General features: G+C 37.8%; 1 protein-coding gene across 2 annotated transcripts in view; it reads left to right on the top strand.

Annotated features, from left to right (window-relative positions):
- The first annotated feature begins 1,005 nt into the window (after positions 1–1,005).
- ERICH3 (glutamate rich 3) overlaps positions 1,006–18,192 on the top strand; it is a 105,778-nt gene continuing 88,591 nt past the window's right edge. Inside the window, exon 1 of one of the 2 annotated variants that reach the window (XM_063624026.1) lies at positions 1,006–1,302. In XM_063624026.1, coding sequence (XP_063480096.1) covers positions 1,280–1,302 — 23 coding nt within the window. In that variant the 5' untranslated portion in view covers positions 1,006–1,279. The remainder of the gene's footprint in view (positions 1,303–18,192) is intronic. The other variant, XM_063624027.1, reaches the window with a different exon arrangement.

The raw sequence follows: 18,192 nt of genomic DNA, 5'->3' as shown, positions 1-18,192 counted from the left end.
TGAATAGAAGTTTTCCAAGTAGTCAAGGATGAAAGTGTGTATCCACTAGAGGGATAGTGCAAGAGTTTGGTTTTGCTAGAGTTTAAGGTAGTGGAGAAAGTGGTCACAGAGGCTTGGGAAAGATGCTGGGGCCAGGTGATGAGGGACCCTGAATGTCACACCAAGGAGTTTGAACTCTGTCACACTCAGTGGGCCTTTACCACTTGAGGAAAAGCGGAATGATATTAACGAGGTGATGCTCTTCCCACCTCTAAATGTGGCTGACCCAGAATAGAGACCCTCGAAAGCTCAGCCACCACTGATGCGTCCAACCCTTCACTTATACGTGAGGAACCTGAGGCCCCAGATCAAGTCATTCTGCAAAACACCTGACCAAGCATGAACAAAACAAGAATAGGTTATCTGAGTCTAGTGCTTAAACTTGCTCACATGAAGATCCTCACTAAATCCAGGCTGCTTCATCTAAGCCCTGCATTCCATGTACCGGATTCCAGTATAAGTACTGTTTCTGGGTGCTTTACTGAATAACTGCGTCTCCCCCATCTTCTGAAAGCCAGCACTGTCAGCCCTGCCCACTGGAAGTGGGGACCTCAGCTAGGAACAAGGATAGGGGTTTTCCAAGGAGAAAATGAGTCGATTGTAATGCCTTACAGATGCAGAAACAAATTCAAAACCCAAAACGATTGAGAGACGTCCTTCTTTCCCTCGAATTTGCAATCGCTGTTGTAGCACCACCGCATCACGCAGTAGCTGCTCCCTGCTCTTATTACCCTCAGCCGCTGCCCAGTCCTTCCTTCCCGAGGGCCTAGCAGGAAGCACGCCAGCCAAAATGTGTGCGTGTGCCTGTGTGTGTGCACGAGTGTGTTTGTGTTTTCATATTACAGATACCTGGGGAACTCGCGCCCCAGAGCAACGGAGCAAGTGCTTGCCTGGGTCTCCTCCCTATCAGGGCCCAGAAAAAGGAGTAGAAGCTGACTTCACTTCCAGCTTCAGCAGGCTCGGTTCCAGTAGCGCCTCCGCTTCTCCAGACCCCGGGCGCTTGCCTCTCTCCTCCCTTAGCAACCGGGAAGCTGTGGATACCAACGGAGGGTGGGAGCCCGGGAGGCTGCGGCTAGCTCGGGCGCTCAGGGGCGGCGGCGGCCCAGCCCAGGTGCCCGCGCACGGGGGACCTCAGTGCGGAGCCACCCCTCGAGCGCGACTGTCGCAGCGCCAGCGCGCACGGGGCCCCACGCACCCACCCTCCACACCTGCCGCGGGGTCCAAAAGGGATCCTGCAAAAATGAGCCATTCTCACCCCGCTGGGTAAGTGACAACTGGAGCTTTTCCACGCTGTGGCAGGTGGCGGCTTCAGCCAGCTGCCCCTCCTCCTCCCTCCTGCTGCGGAGGGAAGGGGAGAGAGGGGAGCGAGGGGGAGGGCTGGGGAGAGGAAAAAATATACGAATTCTGGGTTGCAGCGAGGATGGCAGAAATCCCAGGCATCATGTCTCCTCCCTCCCCTTCTTCGTTTCTTTCACCCACGTTCGCCCCTTTTGAAATTTTCACCCTGGAAGGATTAAAAAATGGGTGTGAAAAACGCATACATTAAGCAAGGACCTTCTCTGGGATCAAGAAGATCCTGTGGTGTGGACCATGTGTGTTTAGATGCAAAAGAAGAGGTTACCAAAATAAGCATTCGTTTGGAGATTTGAGACTGAGAGATGCATTCTCACCTTAGCTTACATATAAGCGAGGTGTGAGTTCATTCAGTATTGAAAGATGTTTCGTTGGGAAGAGGGGGTATTATTTCAGGGATTTTTTTTCTGCCCAATCTCAAAAGGACCACAAGGGTCTTTAAAAAGTATTTTAATAAAGGAAGGTTATATGGCACAGGAAAAGAGACGGAGGAGTTGTGTGCCTGTGTATTTACTCATGACTTTCAGTTGCTTTAGGCAGGTGAACCCCTCAGAGGACCTATTTTGGCAATATTCAGTGTATTCTAGAAAGAACACCGTCATTATTGGCTGTTGCAAAAAAAAAAGTTTCTTTTTTTTATTGGAAGGGAGAATATCCAATTTCCTCCTGAATTAAACAATGTAATGCATATTAGACGGTTTTTTATCATGATACATCTAGTAAGAAGATAAATATTCTAGTCAATCTTGCAATTAAATTGAAGACAATTTCCTTTTTAATTGCATTTATTGCACATTTTTAGGAGCAGCAAATTAGCAGAGGACAACATATTTGAGATCATTTGGAGTTTGTGATGTTTGAAATACCACATTAGTCGTTGTGTTGGAACTTATACCCAAACTTCAAGATTTTACTTTTTAATGAATTCTCTGAGTGTAATGGCGTAAATGAAAATGTTTGAAAAAACTAAAGCCATATAAGTTGCCATGTTGGAAATCAGTTTCAGAACTTTTAGAAAAGTGATATAGCTATGACTAAATAAACTTTTTGTTTTATCTCAAGTTGAATTTAATTTAGGTACTTTTTAACATTTTGATGCTGAACTCCTGTGCAATTTTTAGTTATCTGTGGGTCATGTAAGATGCTACATAAGATGCAAATAGCACTATTTTTCAGCAGCTGATGTTTGCAGTATGTTTGCATTTGGGAAAATAAATGTGTCAGTCATGGTTGTCTTCCTATGTTTTTCAAGTTTTTGGCTAGTTAGAATCTGATTAGACCATTTAATCATCTATTTTAAAATGTGAAAAAATGTAGCTATTTATTAAACTGTGCATGATTAAGATTTCAGAAACTGAAGTCAAATTTTTCTGAAGTTCCATTAGTTCCAAGCCTATGGGGAAAAGGGAAATTTGTGATTTAATGCAAGAGTATGTTTCATGGTACTCTTCAGGAAAGGTATTAAGATGGCAACAAATACTTTACACTTAAATGGTAATCTCCTGAAAAGTAGGCACCATATTGTATTAATTTCTCTGCCCCCTTTACTTAGGACAGTGTTCAGAACAAAATAAAACTCAACAAATGTGTGTTGAATAAATGATATTGCTGGATGGTGCATCTAATCTAAAGATGTGTGTATTCAGAAATGAAAACTGTGTTAGAACTAAATATTTATTATGTGCATATGATGTTCCAGGCTCCATTCCAGTGTTTTATATGAACTACCTTATTAAATCTTCCCACTCATGCTAGTTTTTAGTCACCCTCATTTTTACAGATAAGGAATTTGAGGACTTATTGGGGGAACCCACCCCCAATATTTCAACATACATTCTTTATATTTTCCATGAGTGTCGACCAGCTGAGAAATAGAGAGAGACGGTATAAAGAGAGGAATTTTACAGCTGGGCCACCAGGGTGACATCACATATCAGTAGGACTGTAATTCCTCCCTGAGTCTCAAACCAGCAAGTTTTTTTTAAGGGTTTCAAAAGGGGAGGGGGTGTAATAACAGAGAGTAGGTACAAAGATCATATGCTTCAAAGGGCAAAAAGCAGAACAAAGATCACGTGCTTCTGAGGGAACAGGACAAACAGCAAAAGCAGAACTACTGATAAGGGTCCAACAAAGATCACAAGGCAAAGGGCAAAAGCAGAACTACTGATAAGGGTCTCTGTACAGCAGTGCACATATTATCTTGATAAACGCCTTAAACAACAGAAAACAGGGTTCGAGAGCAGAGAACCGGTCTGACCACAAAATTACCAGGGCAGAGTTTTTTCCCCATCCTAGTAAGCCTGAGGGTACTGCAGGAGACCAGGGCATATATCAGTCCTTATCTCGGGCATATATCAGTCCTTATCTCAGCCGCATAAGACAGACACTCCCAGAGCAGCTGTTTATAGACCTCCCCCCAGGAATGCATTCCTTTCCCAGTGTATTAATATTAATATTCCTTGCTAGGAAAAGAATTTAGCAATCTCTCTCCTACTTGCATGTCCATTTATAGGCTCTCTGCAAGAAGAAAAATATGGCTTTTTGCCTGACTCCACAGGCAGTCAGACCTTATGGTTGTCTTCCCTTGTTCCCTAAAAATCGCTGTTATTCTGTTCTTTTTCAAGGTGCACTGATTTCATATTGTTCAAACACACATGTTTTACAATCAATTTGTACAGTTAACACAATTATCACAATGGTCCTGAGGTGACATACATCCTCAGCTGACGAAGATAACGGGATTAAGAGATTAAAGTAAAGACAGGCATAAGAAATTATAAAAGTATTATTTGGGAACTAATAAATGTCCATGAAATCTTCACAATTTATGTTCCTCTGCTGTGGCTCCAGCTGGTCCCTCCATTTGGGGTCTCTGACTTCCCGCAACAAGGACTGAGAAGTTTCTAGAGGTAGCATTGCTAGGAAGGGTAAGGGCTGGAATACAAAGCCAGACAATATAGCATCAGAGCCATTTCTCCTCACCATCACACTATGTTGCCTCACGTGGTCAACAACTGAAATGAGCAGGAGCCTAAATATATAAAAATTTGTGTCTGGATCAGACCAACATCTGATAGAGGATGGCTGTATGTAAGTATCTAGTATTTTGATAGATGCTTAGAGGCTAGTTTTGTAATAGTGTGTGTATACATTTTTTGGTTGTAATTTATCAAAAGTAAATGAAAACAACCAGCATAAATACAACAAATCTAAATGTTTTAAAATTCACCCAAGAACAAAATTATTTGAAATGCTAAAGTTTTTCCTCAAATAAAAGTAGTGACTTTTTCTTGCTTATGTTGCCATTTGGAAATAATAAAAGTTTCAGTAGCAAATAAAAGGTTTCATTAAAGCTGAGAAGGCTTTTCTATCATTACTGAAGCAGTTTGTACTTACTACATTTTAAGGGTAAAATGGTAATAAAGTGCAGTTATACACTAAAACAAAAATTTTAAATCCCTCAAATGCCACCAATCAATAAATGATGTCCTGATTCCTTCTCTTAGTGCTTCCTTTGATTTCCATTGCTTACTTAATTATAGCATGAAGCACTTGATGTAAAAATTGCAAAGGGCCTGTGCTGGCTTTTTTCAGATAGAATTTGGAGTAAATAAAAATGGTTTTTAAAACTTCTGCCAAAGATAATAGAGATTTTGAATCTGAGCTGCATCATAATTTGGTAGAAGTCAACTATAAAATACCATTTCCAGCATTGCTATCTTGAATGAAATTGTTTTAGAGTGGAAAATTACAATTGATTGTCCTTCTAGTTTGCTAAATCTCACTCATGTTGCTATTTATGTGTGTGTTTGTGGATTGTGCATGAGTTCTAGAGGTGGAATGGTGATTTTATATCCCTCAGTCATGCATGAGGATAAAATGATATGTCTCCTCTGGCTCCTTCAAAGGATCATCACTGAATTCATGTGAAGTTGGCTTTCTGTGTGAAAGATACACTTGGGTTTAAATAGAGATAGTCACACTCATCTGTAAATTTTCTTTGAGGAAGGAAGAATGAGAAGCATTATAGCTCATGACAAGAAAAAAATGCAGAAGACATATATTTTGAAAGACTGTTCAAAGGTTTAGAAGCATTTTTTGTTAGTTTAGACTTATTAGTTTATACCTTTTTAATGTAAAGAAGTGTTTCTGTAATGACAGAGTACACTGAAGCATGGTAAAGAAAGAATTGATACATCCTTAGTACATACTCCCTGATAACACAATCGTTTTTCATCAAAGGCAGATTAAAAACTACCGTTAGGTCAAGTTGTCAATTTTACATAGTATGTGTATCCAGGAGAGACAACAATGATAAACCCACCCACCACATTATTTCCTAAAGAAAGGTCCATTGCATTCTTAAGTAGCATACATTTCTTGCCTTCTGAGTTAGCAAACTGGGATGTACTTTGGATAGCTACAGTAACATTCTAGTTTGTTTGTTACCCACTTGCACCACCAAAATTATCTCTTTCACACAGAATTTCAGACTTTAAGTCATTAAATATTTAAATTAAACTTTGGTAGTTTCTATTCACCCTCCCGTTAAATATTAACACATTAAAGGGTACATTGATCGTGCTTAAATGAGTTGAACAGGCTCATTTGTTGTGGCTTCCTCTGTAAAGCATTTCATGTTATAGATTCTGCTCTTTTAAAAATATATATAGATGTCATTTCTTCTCTTACTCCTTTAACAAACATGTTAATGTAAGTAGATGGGAATGGAAAGGGGTTTGTTATGGCAATGTCATTTAATTCTTTGAATTCCTTCAGAGTTATAAGCCAAAAATCACCTAGTGATCACACACAAAAAATGTTTTTGATGACCTTTCAAATGACAGCTCAATTGGTCCTTCTTCAACTATACTGAAAGCTAAGCATTGGAAACTACAGTGTTTGACTTGCAATTAGGTTTGTTGCCCAGTCATGAAAGTCATTTCTTGTATCAATACCTGTGCAATACTTCAAATTGTCTGTTTCTCAGATGTTTTTCTAAGCTCAAAACACTACCTAATAAGACCACCAGATGAAGAGAGATGTGTCTTTCTGCTGGAAAATTCAAAGATAATTATAAAAAAGTAAGTGGAAATCAACATGACTGGAAGTGCATTTTTCAGGAAGATCAATTTTAGGGGAGTACAAAGCAAACTTGAGCAATGAAATTGATTCCCTTAAAACAATTGTATTGGCCCGTTCTTACACTGCTATAAAGATACTTCCTGACACTGGGTAATTTATAAAGAAAAAAGGTTTAATTGACTTATAGTTCTGCACAGCTGGAGAGGTCTCAAGAAACTTACAATCATGGTGGAAGGTGAAGGCTAAGCAAGGAACGTCTTACATCGTGGCAGGAGAGAAAGCAAGTGAAGGGGAAGTGCCACACTTTTAAACCATCAGATCTCCTGAGAACTTCCTCACTGTCACAAGAACAGCATGGGGGAAAGTGCATCCATAATCCAATCACCTCCTACCAGGTCCCTCCCTCAACATGTGGGGATTAAAATTTGAGATGAGATTTGGGTGGGGACACAGAGCCAGACTATATCAACTATCCTTATCCAAGTTCCCCCAGGAAAGCCTTTGGGTTTCTCTCAGTTTCTGCTAAGAAAAAGCATCTCTAACTAGGAGGATAGGTGGAGATGTGCCTAATTTATTTTGATTATTAATAAATCCATGCAAGGTTTTCAGGGAGATGGGAAAATAAAACTTCTGATTTAATTCTGAATTTAAAAACCAGCCCCAAATATTCAGAAGCTGAGGTAAAGTTTAATTATTTTTGACATTTTTAATTTCCAGTGCTATCACTTTCAATTAAAACTTTAGCCACTGAAGGTAGTACTGAAATAATTTTCTAACCTTTAGTTATTCATTTTGGTACAGACCAAGAGAAGTGGTGTGCAGACTGAATTATTGGAATTTCCCCTGCTATGGCTTACTCGCTTCCCCACACAAATAGTTGAGAATAGTGTATGTTATGGAATGACTCCATACATGTCAATCAGTTTAAATAAATCTGTCAAATTAGGTGGGGATAAAATTTGCAAAAACAAAAAATCTAAGATTAAATATTCGTATTGGTTTGTAAGTGTCTTTGTCACCTTTTTCTAAACTGGAAATCCTAAATGATATATTATGTGAATGATTCATATAAAAAAAAGACAGAGGAAAATCAGCTGAGTCATAGACAAAATAAAGACCTTGGCATCACAAAAAATAGTGAACAGATATGTATTTATGCTTTTAATTAAAAAAAATTTAAGGTAAACGTATTCATATACAGTTATTTCATCAATTTTACTTTTTGTTTCACTGACCAGCTACTAATCCTGATTATATTGAATAGGAAGATTGTGCAGTGCCCTACTTGTACAATGTCTACATAATCGAGGGAGAATTATTTGAATCTGTGGGCACTGCATTTTGATGTTTGTTTATTTCTTTGGCTTAGATCCATGGTTCTAAAACTTCAGCATACAAAAATTGCTGAATAGTACATTGAACACAGAATCATGCGTATTACACTTCATGGGTTAAATAAGTGATTTTCAAGGATAGATTTTTTTTTTAACCAGGTAGTATATTTGCATGTTGTGCTAACTAAAAAGTCGACCCAAACATAAGATAGGGTTTGCTATACCTCTGGGTTCCAGCAGAGCAGAAGTCATTTGGTTCTTTCACTGGCCAGAAGCTCTAAAATCACTCTCTTCTTACACAAGTCCCAGTAAGGAAACACATCCTTTGTTGACAACATCATTGCTGCAAATTGTCGTATCAGGAAATATACTTGGATTAAAGTAATTCACCTGAGAGCTTGCCTTTTTGGATTAATGTTTTTCTGGAGGAAAGAGAAAAAGATGTGACAAGTTGAACAGTGCAGCTTGACAAATCATACCTTACTGAGACTCTTTCAGTATTAGGATTAAAAATTTTTTGACAATTGTAAAATCATTGCTTTCACAGTGAGCCACAAGAAGCATACTTTAAAAGTGAAGAACATTGAAGAGTGTAGATATGTAGATTTCATATAGATCTGGATTCCTTAATAATTTCTTATTCTCTTGTGGGTCTACTTGCTCTTGCTGTCTTTGTCCCCTTGTCTCTTTTGTATGGTTAACTTTTTTGGTCGACGAGCAGGTTACTGTGAAGTGCAGTTTTTTTCTGACAGTGAAAGCATGGCTTCCCCATGCTCTGGGGACTCTCTTAGAGATCCTCATTATCCTCTTCTCTTTCTTCTGAGCTATCTACATGCACGTTCTGGGATGTAGAAGGTATCTATGCCCTTTTTTGATGGTCATCAATGATTTTTCTCTGTTTGCCAGCACAGATAATTCAGAATCAATGTATGGTATTTTGGGTTTTTATGTACTCAGAAAAGATGTCCTTTATTTCTTCTCTAAGTCCATGATACATACTTAGGTTGGTCACCTTTCTGGTTATTTCTGTGTCATGGACTTAATTGTGCCACCCTCCCTTCTGTCTGCCTCCCCCTCCCCCTGTAATTTATATATTGAAGTCCTAACCCTCAGTTCCTCAGAATGTGACTGTATTGGAGACAGGGTCTTTAAAGAGGTAATTAAGGTTAAATCAGGCCAATATCTGGACCCTAATCCAATGTGACTGGTGTCTTCATAAGAAGAGAAGATTAGAACAAAGGCATGCTCACAAACATGGCCATCTGCAAACCAAAAAGAGAGACCTGAAACAGACTCTTCTCTCATAGCCCTCAGAAGAAACCAACTCTGCTGACACCTTGATGTCAGATTTCTAGAACTATGAGAAAATAAATTTTTGTTGTTTGAGCTACCTGATGCCTTGTTATGGCAGCCCTACCAAACTAACGCAACCTGTTTGTAGCTGCTGATGCTCTTCATTGCTTGGCTCTGCAAAGGCTGAAAGTGTTTTTTATGAGAAATGCAGAATCATTTAAAATAAATGATTGATTGATAATATATGGGGGTCTTGGTCAATTTGGGCTGTTAAAATAGAATACCATAGACTAGATGGCTTATAAATGATAGAATTTTATTTCTCACAGCTCTGGAGGTTGGGGAGCCCAAGAGACATTTTCGGGGTCTGGTGAGGGCCTGCTCTCTGGTTCACAGATGGCCGTCTTTGTTTTCTTTTGCGACAGAGTCTTGCTCTGTCGCCCAGGCTGCAGATGGCCATCTTCTTGCTGGGCCCTCACATGGCAGAAGTGGGGAGAGAGCTTTCTGAGGTCTCTTTTTTAAGACACTAATTCCATTCATGAGGGTTTTTACCTACACCTAATCAACTCCTAAAGAACCCATCTCCTAATACAGTAACATTGTGGGTTAAGATTTCAACATATGAATTTTGGGGTGATACAGACATTAAATCTATAACATGGAGAATGGAGATTTGAAGCCAAAAGTTCAAAAGAGAGATAAAAGTCAAAGCTAAGAAAAAATATGAGTAAAGGCTTAGTGAGGAGAAATAATTAAGGTAATAAATCAATGATCTCTACAGGTAAGTGTTGAACTGTTAAGTCTGATTAGTAATCAAATTACTTCCTACCTCTCAGTGCCTGATGCTGGTTGCAATAGAAAATTGAACATTTTAAGCTGGTGATCCATTTTTATGTGACTGTTATTATTTTTCTATAATAGTCATAAACATTTACAAATTAATGAAAATTCTTAGGGCAAAATATTGAAGCAAGGAAAGAAACAGCAGGGAACTAAACAGACAATATAAATTGCACATAGTAGTTATGAAACAGCATTAAAAACTAAGGATTTTAAATTGAATCGAATCATAGTGTTTTATAGTAGCAGTTAATTTGGCATTCTCTATATGCCATGGATTGTAATATTTTATATTTGTGAATATTTTTTGGCTCTCATACAAAGAAGCTGTTTCTCTTCATTGCTTGCTCCAAGATATTTAGCATGATATTGTTTCTGTTGTTTAGATTGAAATAAAATAATCTGCTGTAAATTAGAATAATAGAGTTAGAAGGAACTTCACCTCTCTGGGTACTAGGGATACAAGTGTTTGTTTTTTTTTTTTTAATCTTCCTCTTTGTATTTATCTGTATTCTGAAAATTTTTTACTTTGAGCAGAAAAGTACCATGAGGAAAATCAAAATCATTTGAACTTCTACATCCATAAATAATTATAGTTTGCATTTTTATTATATTCCTGTGGATTATTCAAGTTGATTATTCTGTTTTTAAAACCATACTGATAAAGCTATACTACTTAAAGAGCTGCTTCTAAGACTATTTTTTCTTTAAAGTTATACCAACAAGTACCACACAGATACTTTCCTTGTAGCATTTGAATAGTTTTTATATCTCCCATGTAAATTGCAAACTCCGTGGGGTGGAGATCATACGTGTCTACATCTTTGGGTTCTCATTTTATCCCAGGACTATGCCCCAAACTTAGCTCAATAATTCCTACCATATGTCTCTGACTTTAGTGACCTTAGGAATACATTCAGCTGAAAGTAACAGAAAGCCAAACTACTAGTGGCTTAAATAATAATAGAAGTTATTATTTATTTTACAAGTAGTCCTACAGGTAGGTGATTATATTTTTTAGTAATATCAGGACTTGGGCCTTATCTGTGCAACATTTTTTAATTTTTTCCTATGTTAGCAAGATGACTACTCTAGATTCAGGCATTATATTCTTATCAAACCACTCCAAACCAAAAGGAAACAGATGAGTGAAAAGAAGGCTTCTTTTTTTTTTTTTTTAACAAAAATCAGGAAGGACACCATTTTTAGAACCCTTCCATTAGACTTTCCTTTATATGTCATGGAACATAACTGCAGCAATGGACATGCCTTGCTATAAGAGAGAGTAGGAAAGGGTGTATTTGACTTTCTAACTTCTACTATGGGAGATGGGCAAGGAAGACGAGTTTGGGAATGGCTTCTTGTAGCCAGTCAACCATGTCCACTACAGAGCTTTAGTGACTGGCTGCTACTGGACTTAGCTGAGTTTTAGATTGTCATATTTGCCAGACAGTTGTTGTGTGACCCTAAGCATATTATATAATTTCTCTGATTCTTGTTTTTTCCATCCTTGTGGGATTTATATCTGCTTTGTAGTTGTTGTTAGGGTTAAATTAGATGCTGTAGTACATTTAGCACAGGGCCTGACACATAGTATATGTCAATATGTTCGCTTGGTGTCTGGTAGCTTATAATACTGATGGTACATAAGCAGGCAGAGATTTCTATAGGACAACTTCCATACCTAAGTCCTGAGCTAGATGCAGAGGTGGGTTAACTGGAGAAGGCATCCTGGAGAGATTAATTTGGGGAAAGAATGTTGAAGAAGGGGAAAGACATAAAATGATATATCTGGAAACATTTTTAATTTTTTTAGAGATGTGATTTCACCATGTTTGCCTAGGCTGGTCTCAAACTCCTAAGCTCAAGCAATTATCCCACCTTAGCCTCCCAAATAGCTGGGATTACAGGTATGAGCCACCATGCCTGTTGGGAAACATTTTTAAATAGTAAAAAGCGCTCTTTAAAAGCATGGTATAATTTCTGTCATCACTGCAGTAGTCTATTGTGACTTCAAATAAGCGAGAGGAGACAGCAGCATTACTTGTTTATTTAGGTGACATGTTCTTAGAAGTGGGCAAGGATGCTTTAAAACCATGTGAAAGCTGGCCTGTAAGGAGAAGTTACTGCCTCTAATTAACTTTTGTTTTTAAGTTCTACTTACTGTGTCTTACTTAGTTTTTGGAACCTTGAGTACAACACTAACTGTACATACCAGATTAGGATTTTTCCTTTTTTTTAACAAAATGATATTTGCCTTCAATTTTAAGTCATAAATTAATTTCAGATTTATTTCTGATCATCTCCTAAGCCTTTATAAAAATGAGTTTAAACATTTTTTTTTCTGTTGAAGTCAATAGTTGGGAATCTCTCTGCAACTGCAACAAGTGAATATTTCACCACAATTCATAGGGATTTATGTAAGATTATGACTTTTAAAATCTTCTTTCCCATAGTTCTTCTTTTCTTTCAGTCAAGCTGGAGACATGGAACTTCAACTCATGCTGGAATCTTCCAGAACAAAAGCTTAGGGAGCGGGTGAGGCTGGCCTCAGGCTGCAGTGTGTGAAAAGGAATATTGAGATTCCAGTCCTTGGTGAGGAGATAGGCTGAGAAAAATTAATGGAAAGTCTGATGTTTCAGGGCCACATGCAAGAGCATGGAGCAGAAATCAAACCTGAGAATGCTGTGACAGGGAGAAAGAGAGCTCAGGCAGGGTGATTAAAAGACAGAGATATTCAGAAACTGTAGTCAGGAGTGTGGGCAAAAAATGGGAACACTTCAAAGAAGGAATGAATAAAATTCCAACTGTCTGAAACTCATCTTTCCCATTTTTTTCTCTTCCTCTAAATTAAAAGGGTTGATATTCCAAAGAGAAAAAAATCAATGTCCAGTGCAAAAAACTATGAGATAAACATGCTACTTCAGAAGAGGATTTATTTTTGGAGTCAGAAGGATGTAGCTTTAAATTCCAGTTATGCTTTATGCAAACTCAGGAGAGTTAATTTCTGCATCTTATTTTCTTCCTTCAAAAATATGGGGCTAATAAATATTGACATACAATAGGTATTCAGTGAATGGCACCTATTGTGTATTTATTTTGATCTTTGTGTAAAGCATATGTTGCTTGAGTCTTTAGGATTTAATTCTTAAGGGACATAAACCCCAAATAAATAAAATATACAGTTCAAAATAAGCAGACATGTCCCAAGCTAATTGGAAGGGAGCATAGAGAAGGTGTTTCCAGTCAATAAATCACTTTCTTGTTCAATTAAACTAATTTCTTTTAAATGACAACCTGTTCTTAGATTCATGAATCTTTAGAAAGAAAATTAACATTGACCTACCAATTCATGACCCCTCAAAATGAGGTTGCTCCTTTAAGGAAATCATTCTCTGAACAACTGAGAACTTCAATAAAAATGGAAGCAATGACCCAGAGCTTTTGTACCTCTCTAGCACACTTGCTCTTTTTATCAAATTTGAGAATTCAAGACAAACTCTTGAAACTGCATCATTGCTTTGACATTGACAAATGGTAGAAAGACTGGTGAAAATCTTATGGGATTATTTTTAAATGGTTGAGCATTTAAAATTTAGTCAACGTCTTTAACCTTTGCCCAGATGTCATTACCATTTTAAATCTTACTACTGCGCATAAGAATTACATTTCAGGGCACTTAGGAGGTTTTTAACATGGTTAATTATGTTTCCTTCTCAACACACATAGTAAATTTATTGATTTGTTCTCTTTGGTGTCTGGCTTTTCTGTTTTGCTTTTTCTTCCCTTTTTCCTTTCCTTTCCTTTTTCCTTTCCTTTCCTTCTTCTTCTTTTTTTCTTTCTCATAGTACCTCACTCTGTGGGATCATTTCTGAACATTTTCCCATTGTACATTAAAATAGTACTATTCACATTGAAAAGAATATGTGAGAGTTTTTTTTTTAATTTGCCAAGTTTGATTCAGATAAGCAGACCCTATGACTTGCATCACAGAAAACTAGTGGAAATCACTGACAGCCATTAGGTACCATTCATAAGCATTTGTGGAAATACCCAAAGACTAGAAAGTAACTGAAAATTATACATACATGTGTAAAAGTATTTATGTGTATATATATATATATATATATATATATACTTACGTGTCTGAATATATGCACACATGTATACTGAGCCTTCTTATAATCAATGGATGGTAGTTTAAAGAGTTTAAGTAGGCTATTCGTATCTATAAAAGACTGTGTTCCCAGATCAAATGTAAATAAAGAGTGATCAGATTTCCAAGCCAACACAGCCCTCTAAAGTATATTTGACACATAATGGTAACTGCCTTAATCAACAATTTACAGTTTAATAATACTGTAAACTCAATTCCCTTTTATTATATTGATTTTATGTTAAATTGTATTAGTCTGTTCTCACACTACTATAAAGAACTACCTTAGACTGGGTAATTTACAAAGGAAGGAAGTTTAAAGAGGTGCCTAGTAAGGTCTCAGGAAACTTGCAATAATGGTGGAAGGGGAAGCAAACATGTCCTTCCTCACATGGTGGCGGGAAGGAGAAGTGCCGAGCAAAAGGGAAAGCCCCTTATAAAGCCATCAGATCTCATGAGAATTCACTCACTATCACAAGAATAGCATGAGTAGGATGAGGGTAACCCCACGATTAAATTATCTCCCACTGGGTCCCTCCCATGACACATGGGGATTATGGGAATTACAATTCAAGATAGATTTGGGTGGGGACACAGCCAAGCCATAGCATAAATAATCAACAAATTCCTATTTGGGTGACAGAAACTTGTAATCTCTCTCTCTGAGACTTTGTGTATGATTTCCCTACTTCTTAGAATGAATCCAGACAGTACTTCTGTCCCCACAATTACCCACCCAAGTTTTACTTCTTCCCTCAACACTTGACTTGTCATTTAGGACCCAGTTCAGATTTCAGTTCTTCTTGGATACCGTTCTTGTATGAGTATAATTTACTTATTTGTGAAATGGGATAATAATCTGATACACAGGATGTTGTGCAGATTAAGTGAGATTGTGCATGCTGCACACAATACACAGTTGCTGTTGTGATTGTAGCACACCATACTGCACTGCCATTCTTTCATTGGTTGGATTGTCCCTTCAGGGCAGGGACTGTGCTTATGCAGCTGTGCAGCTTTGTAACCTTGGGATAGTATGAGGCCAGGCACATAATAAGCACTTTGTGTTTATTGCACGAAATAGCTATTCTAATCTCCTTTGTGTCTGGCAGCAGGCATGCTGACTGACTACCCTTCTCTCAGTTTTACCCTCTGGCCTTTAAAAGACAGTGGGTGTCTTCTGTTTTTCCAACGGGGGATTTTGGAACTGTGCATGTGTGTGCACAGGCACACACACACACACACACACACATGCGCCTGTGCAACAGGGGTGGAGACAGTAGCAGGAGGTGCTTCTAGCAGGAGGACTGTGTAAAGGTAGGCACCATAGTGCTCTCTTACCCCTGGACCTTTGCATATGGTAATCCCTCTTCCTGGAGCAAGCCTCTTGTAAGTTCCCGCACCTGCCCCTCAAATGGCCAGGCACTTATTCCGTTCTCTTCTACTGGCTCAGACTTCATTTCTTTCCTGATTGTTTAAATCATCCCCCTGCTCCCAAGTCTCCTTACTGCACTTCTTCTATGATTCTAAACCATGGTATATTTTCCTTTCAGAGCACAGGCAAATGTATATGTGGTTCATTTAAGAATAAAGCACTGCTAATAACACAATAGCAGCTAACAGTGTCATGCACTGCGCTAAGCTCTCTACTTGCATTATCATACTAATGCTTAACAGAAGTTCTATGATATAAGGCACAATTATTTTCCCCTTTTACAGATGAGGAAATTGAGCTTCATAGTGAGTAAACAACTTGTTGAAACTCATAGAGTACAAGTGTCAATAGAAGATTTAAAACTGGGTATTTCAGAGGGTGGGGCTAAGTGAACAACACACTGGTAAGATAAGATGATCTCAAAAATGGTTAGAAACAGCATGACTTTTTAAAAGAACCAGCTATTAGGAAATTAACCTAATCTTTAGTGGAAAAAAATGACAGGCATTGAATGAAGCTCTTTAGTACAATTTTGTTTTTTTTCCTTGTATAATATATTCAATAATATATTTAGAAAATATAGCCTATACAGCAGCATTTTTTTTTTCCAAATGCACAATTGCTGGTAGAACCCACCTATTAGGTGTTTGTTGATTGTTCATTGACAGAGAAGCACTACTTATTACAGAGTTCCCGATAGGTTGGCCAAGGGTTTGTTTAGTCTGTGTATGATTTGACTTCTCCCTCTGCTCAATGCTGCTTCCTCTCTTTTCCTTTCACAGGTGTTGATCACTAATAAACATCTTATACCCAAAACTGCATTTCAGCATGTGTTTTGAACAAATCCGAGAATTGCTTTCCTCAAATTAGCTAAGATGGGAAAGGAGGACAAGGAATTGGGAAATGGAGGGGAAAAGGAAGAGCAGAAGGAGGAGGAATACCTCATAGAGAACATTCAGTTTTATGGTTAAAGCAGAACAATCCTGGTTTGAATCCTGGATCTGCTTTTAACTAGTTATGGACTAGTTATCTAACCATTCTACATCTGTTTACTCATCTTTGAAGAGGGAAGATAATGCTAATTCACAAGATTGAGTATGATATACAGAGTGTTTACGCACTACAAAAATTTAAGAAAGTACTCAATAAATGCTAGTGATAAAAATTCTTAGTTTCCAGAAGTTTCCATCCTGGTCACCTTTCCTCTGAACAGCCTCATTATCTCCCTTGGTTTGAATTTTTCTATTAATGCATATTTTTCAAGCTGCTACAATTTTTTTCTGTTCAAAGATGTAACATTATAAAGAGAAGAATTCATGGTATATGAAAGCATATACCATGTCTCATATGCAACTGGTCAAACTTAGTGTGTCTCAGGCCTACTGACTCCCATTCACTTCTTCCCCATTGCCTCATCTGTGAACACTGCAAAACTATCTTGCCAGCGGTCAGCACAGTTGGAGACCAGTCTTGTTTTTACTAGTCACTTCAAACCATCATATTAAGGCTATAAATAAAATAATATTATGGTTCTCATCTGGCTTCATTGTTAGAATAAGCTGAGAAAGATTGTAAATCAATATTTAGCATAATTGCTGAGATCTGGCAGGTTTGGATGCAAATAAAAAAGAATGAAGAATGTAATATAAAATCATTTATATGATATCAGTTTAATCACCCCCCATAAAGTGACAGGCTGTAGAGACTCTTGGTGTAATTGTAGTTGGCAAAGAGTTTTCTTATATAGGAATATAAAATAATTGACCCTCATGTCAATTGTTCTATATTTGTCTTTCATCAAGTTTCTTCAAAAGGACATATTTTTTCTGCCTCCCTGGGAACTATAGTTTTTTCTAATGCAATATGTAGCATGCCACAAAGGCACCATTTTTCAAACACAAGAAAAAACAAAAACAAATGACAAAAACAAAATTGTTAATATGATCACTCATGCCAAAATACATACAACATGCTTCTGCCATAGACTACTTCTATTTATTGTCCAGAAGCAGAAAAGAAAGGTGATTATTCTCACGTGTGGCTTTTAAAAAAGGATATATGTCAAGGAATTGGACCAATATGCTTCATTTCCATTAACTGATTTGTACATTTACTCAACAGATCTTGGCTGAGTTTGTGACAGTTTACTGTGTGCATGGCTCCATACAACACCTTGTAGGAGGGTGTACAGGAAGAGAATCTTACATGAGTCTGAAGAGAGTGATTAAACATGGGTGAATGAAATTCTGGTGGAAGATGGTGAGACAAGGACCCTAGGAAAGAGATAGGTACAATTTTATGGCAACTCCTGTGACATTTTGGCATGTTCTTTATCGATTTATTGATGAACCCTCCCTACTTTTAGAACCTCAGCTTCCTGAATGTAAAATGAGGGAGTTTGCCAGATTCTATGTGGGTATTTCCACATGTGAATTTCTATATTTCCAAAATGATGAAGCTTTAAGCAAATATATTTCCAGACCAGTAAACTAAGATGTTCACTTCAGGGAGGAGTCCTAGCATTTTACTTGATGGATAATGGCTAGATAAAGAAGAGTGAATTATCGAGGCTCATGTATCTTATAAGGGGTAGAATTAGAATTGGACCTCAAGTCGAGGGCAAGGGCTCATGGGAATGGGTGTGCTCTCTTGCTCTT

The sequence above is a fragment of the Symphalangus syndactylus genome, chromosome 12 (assembly GCF_028878055.3).
Source record: "Symphalangus syndactylus isolate Jambi chromosome 12, NHGRI_mSymSyn1-v2.1_pri, whole genome shotgun sequence".
Lineage (NCBI taxonomy): Eukaryota > Metazoa > Chordata > Mammalia > Primates > Hylobatidae > Symphalangus > Symphalangus syndactylus.
This window is presented reverse-complemented; position numbering and strand designations above follow the sequence as displayed.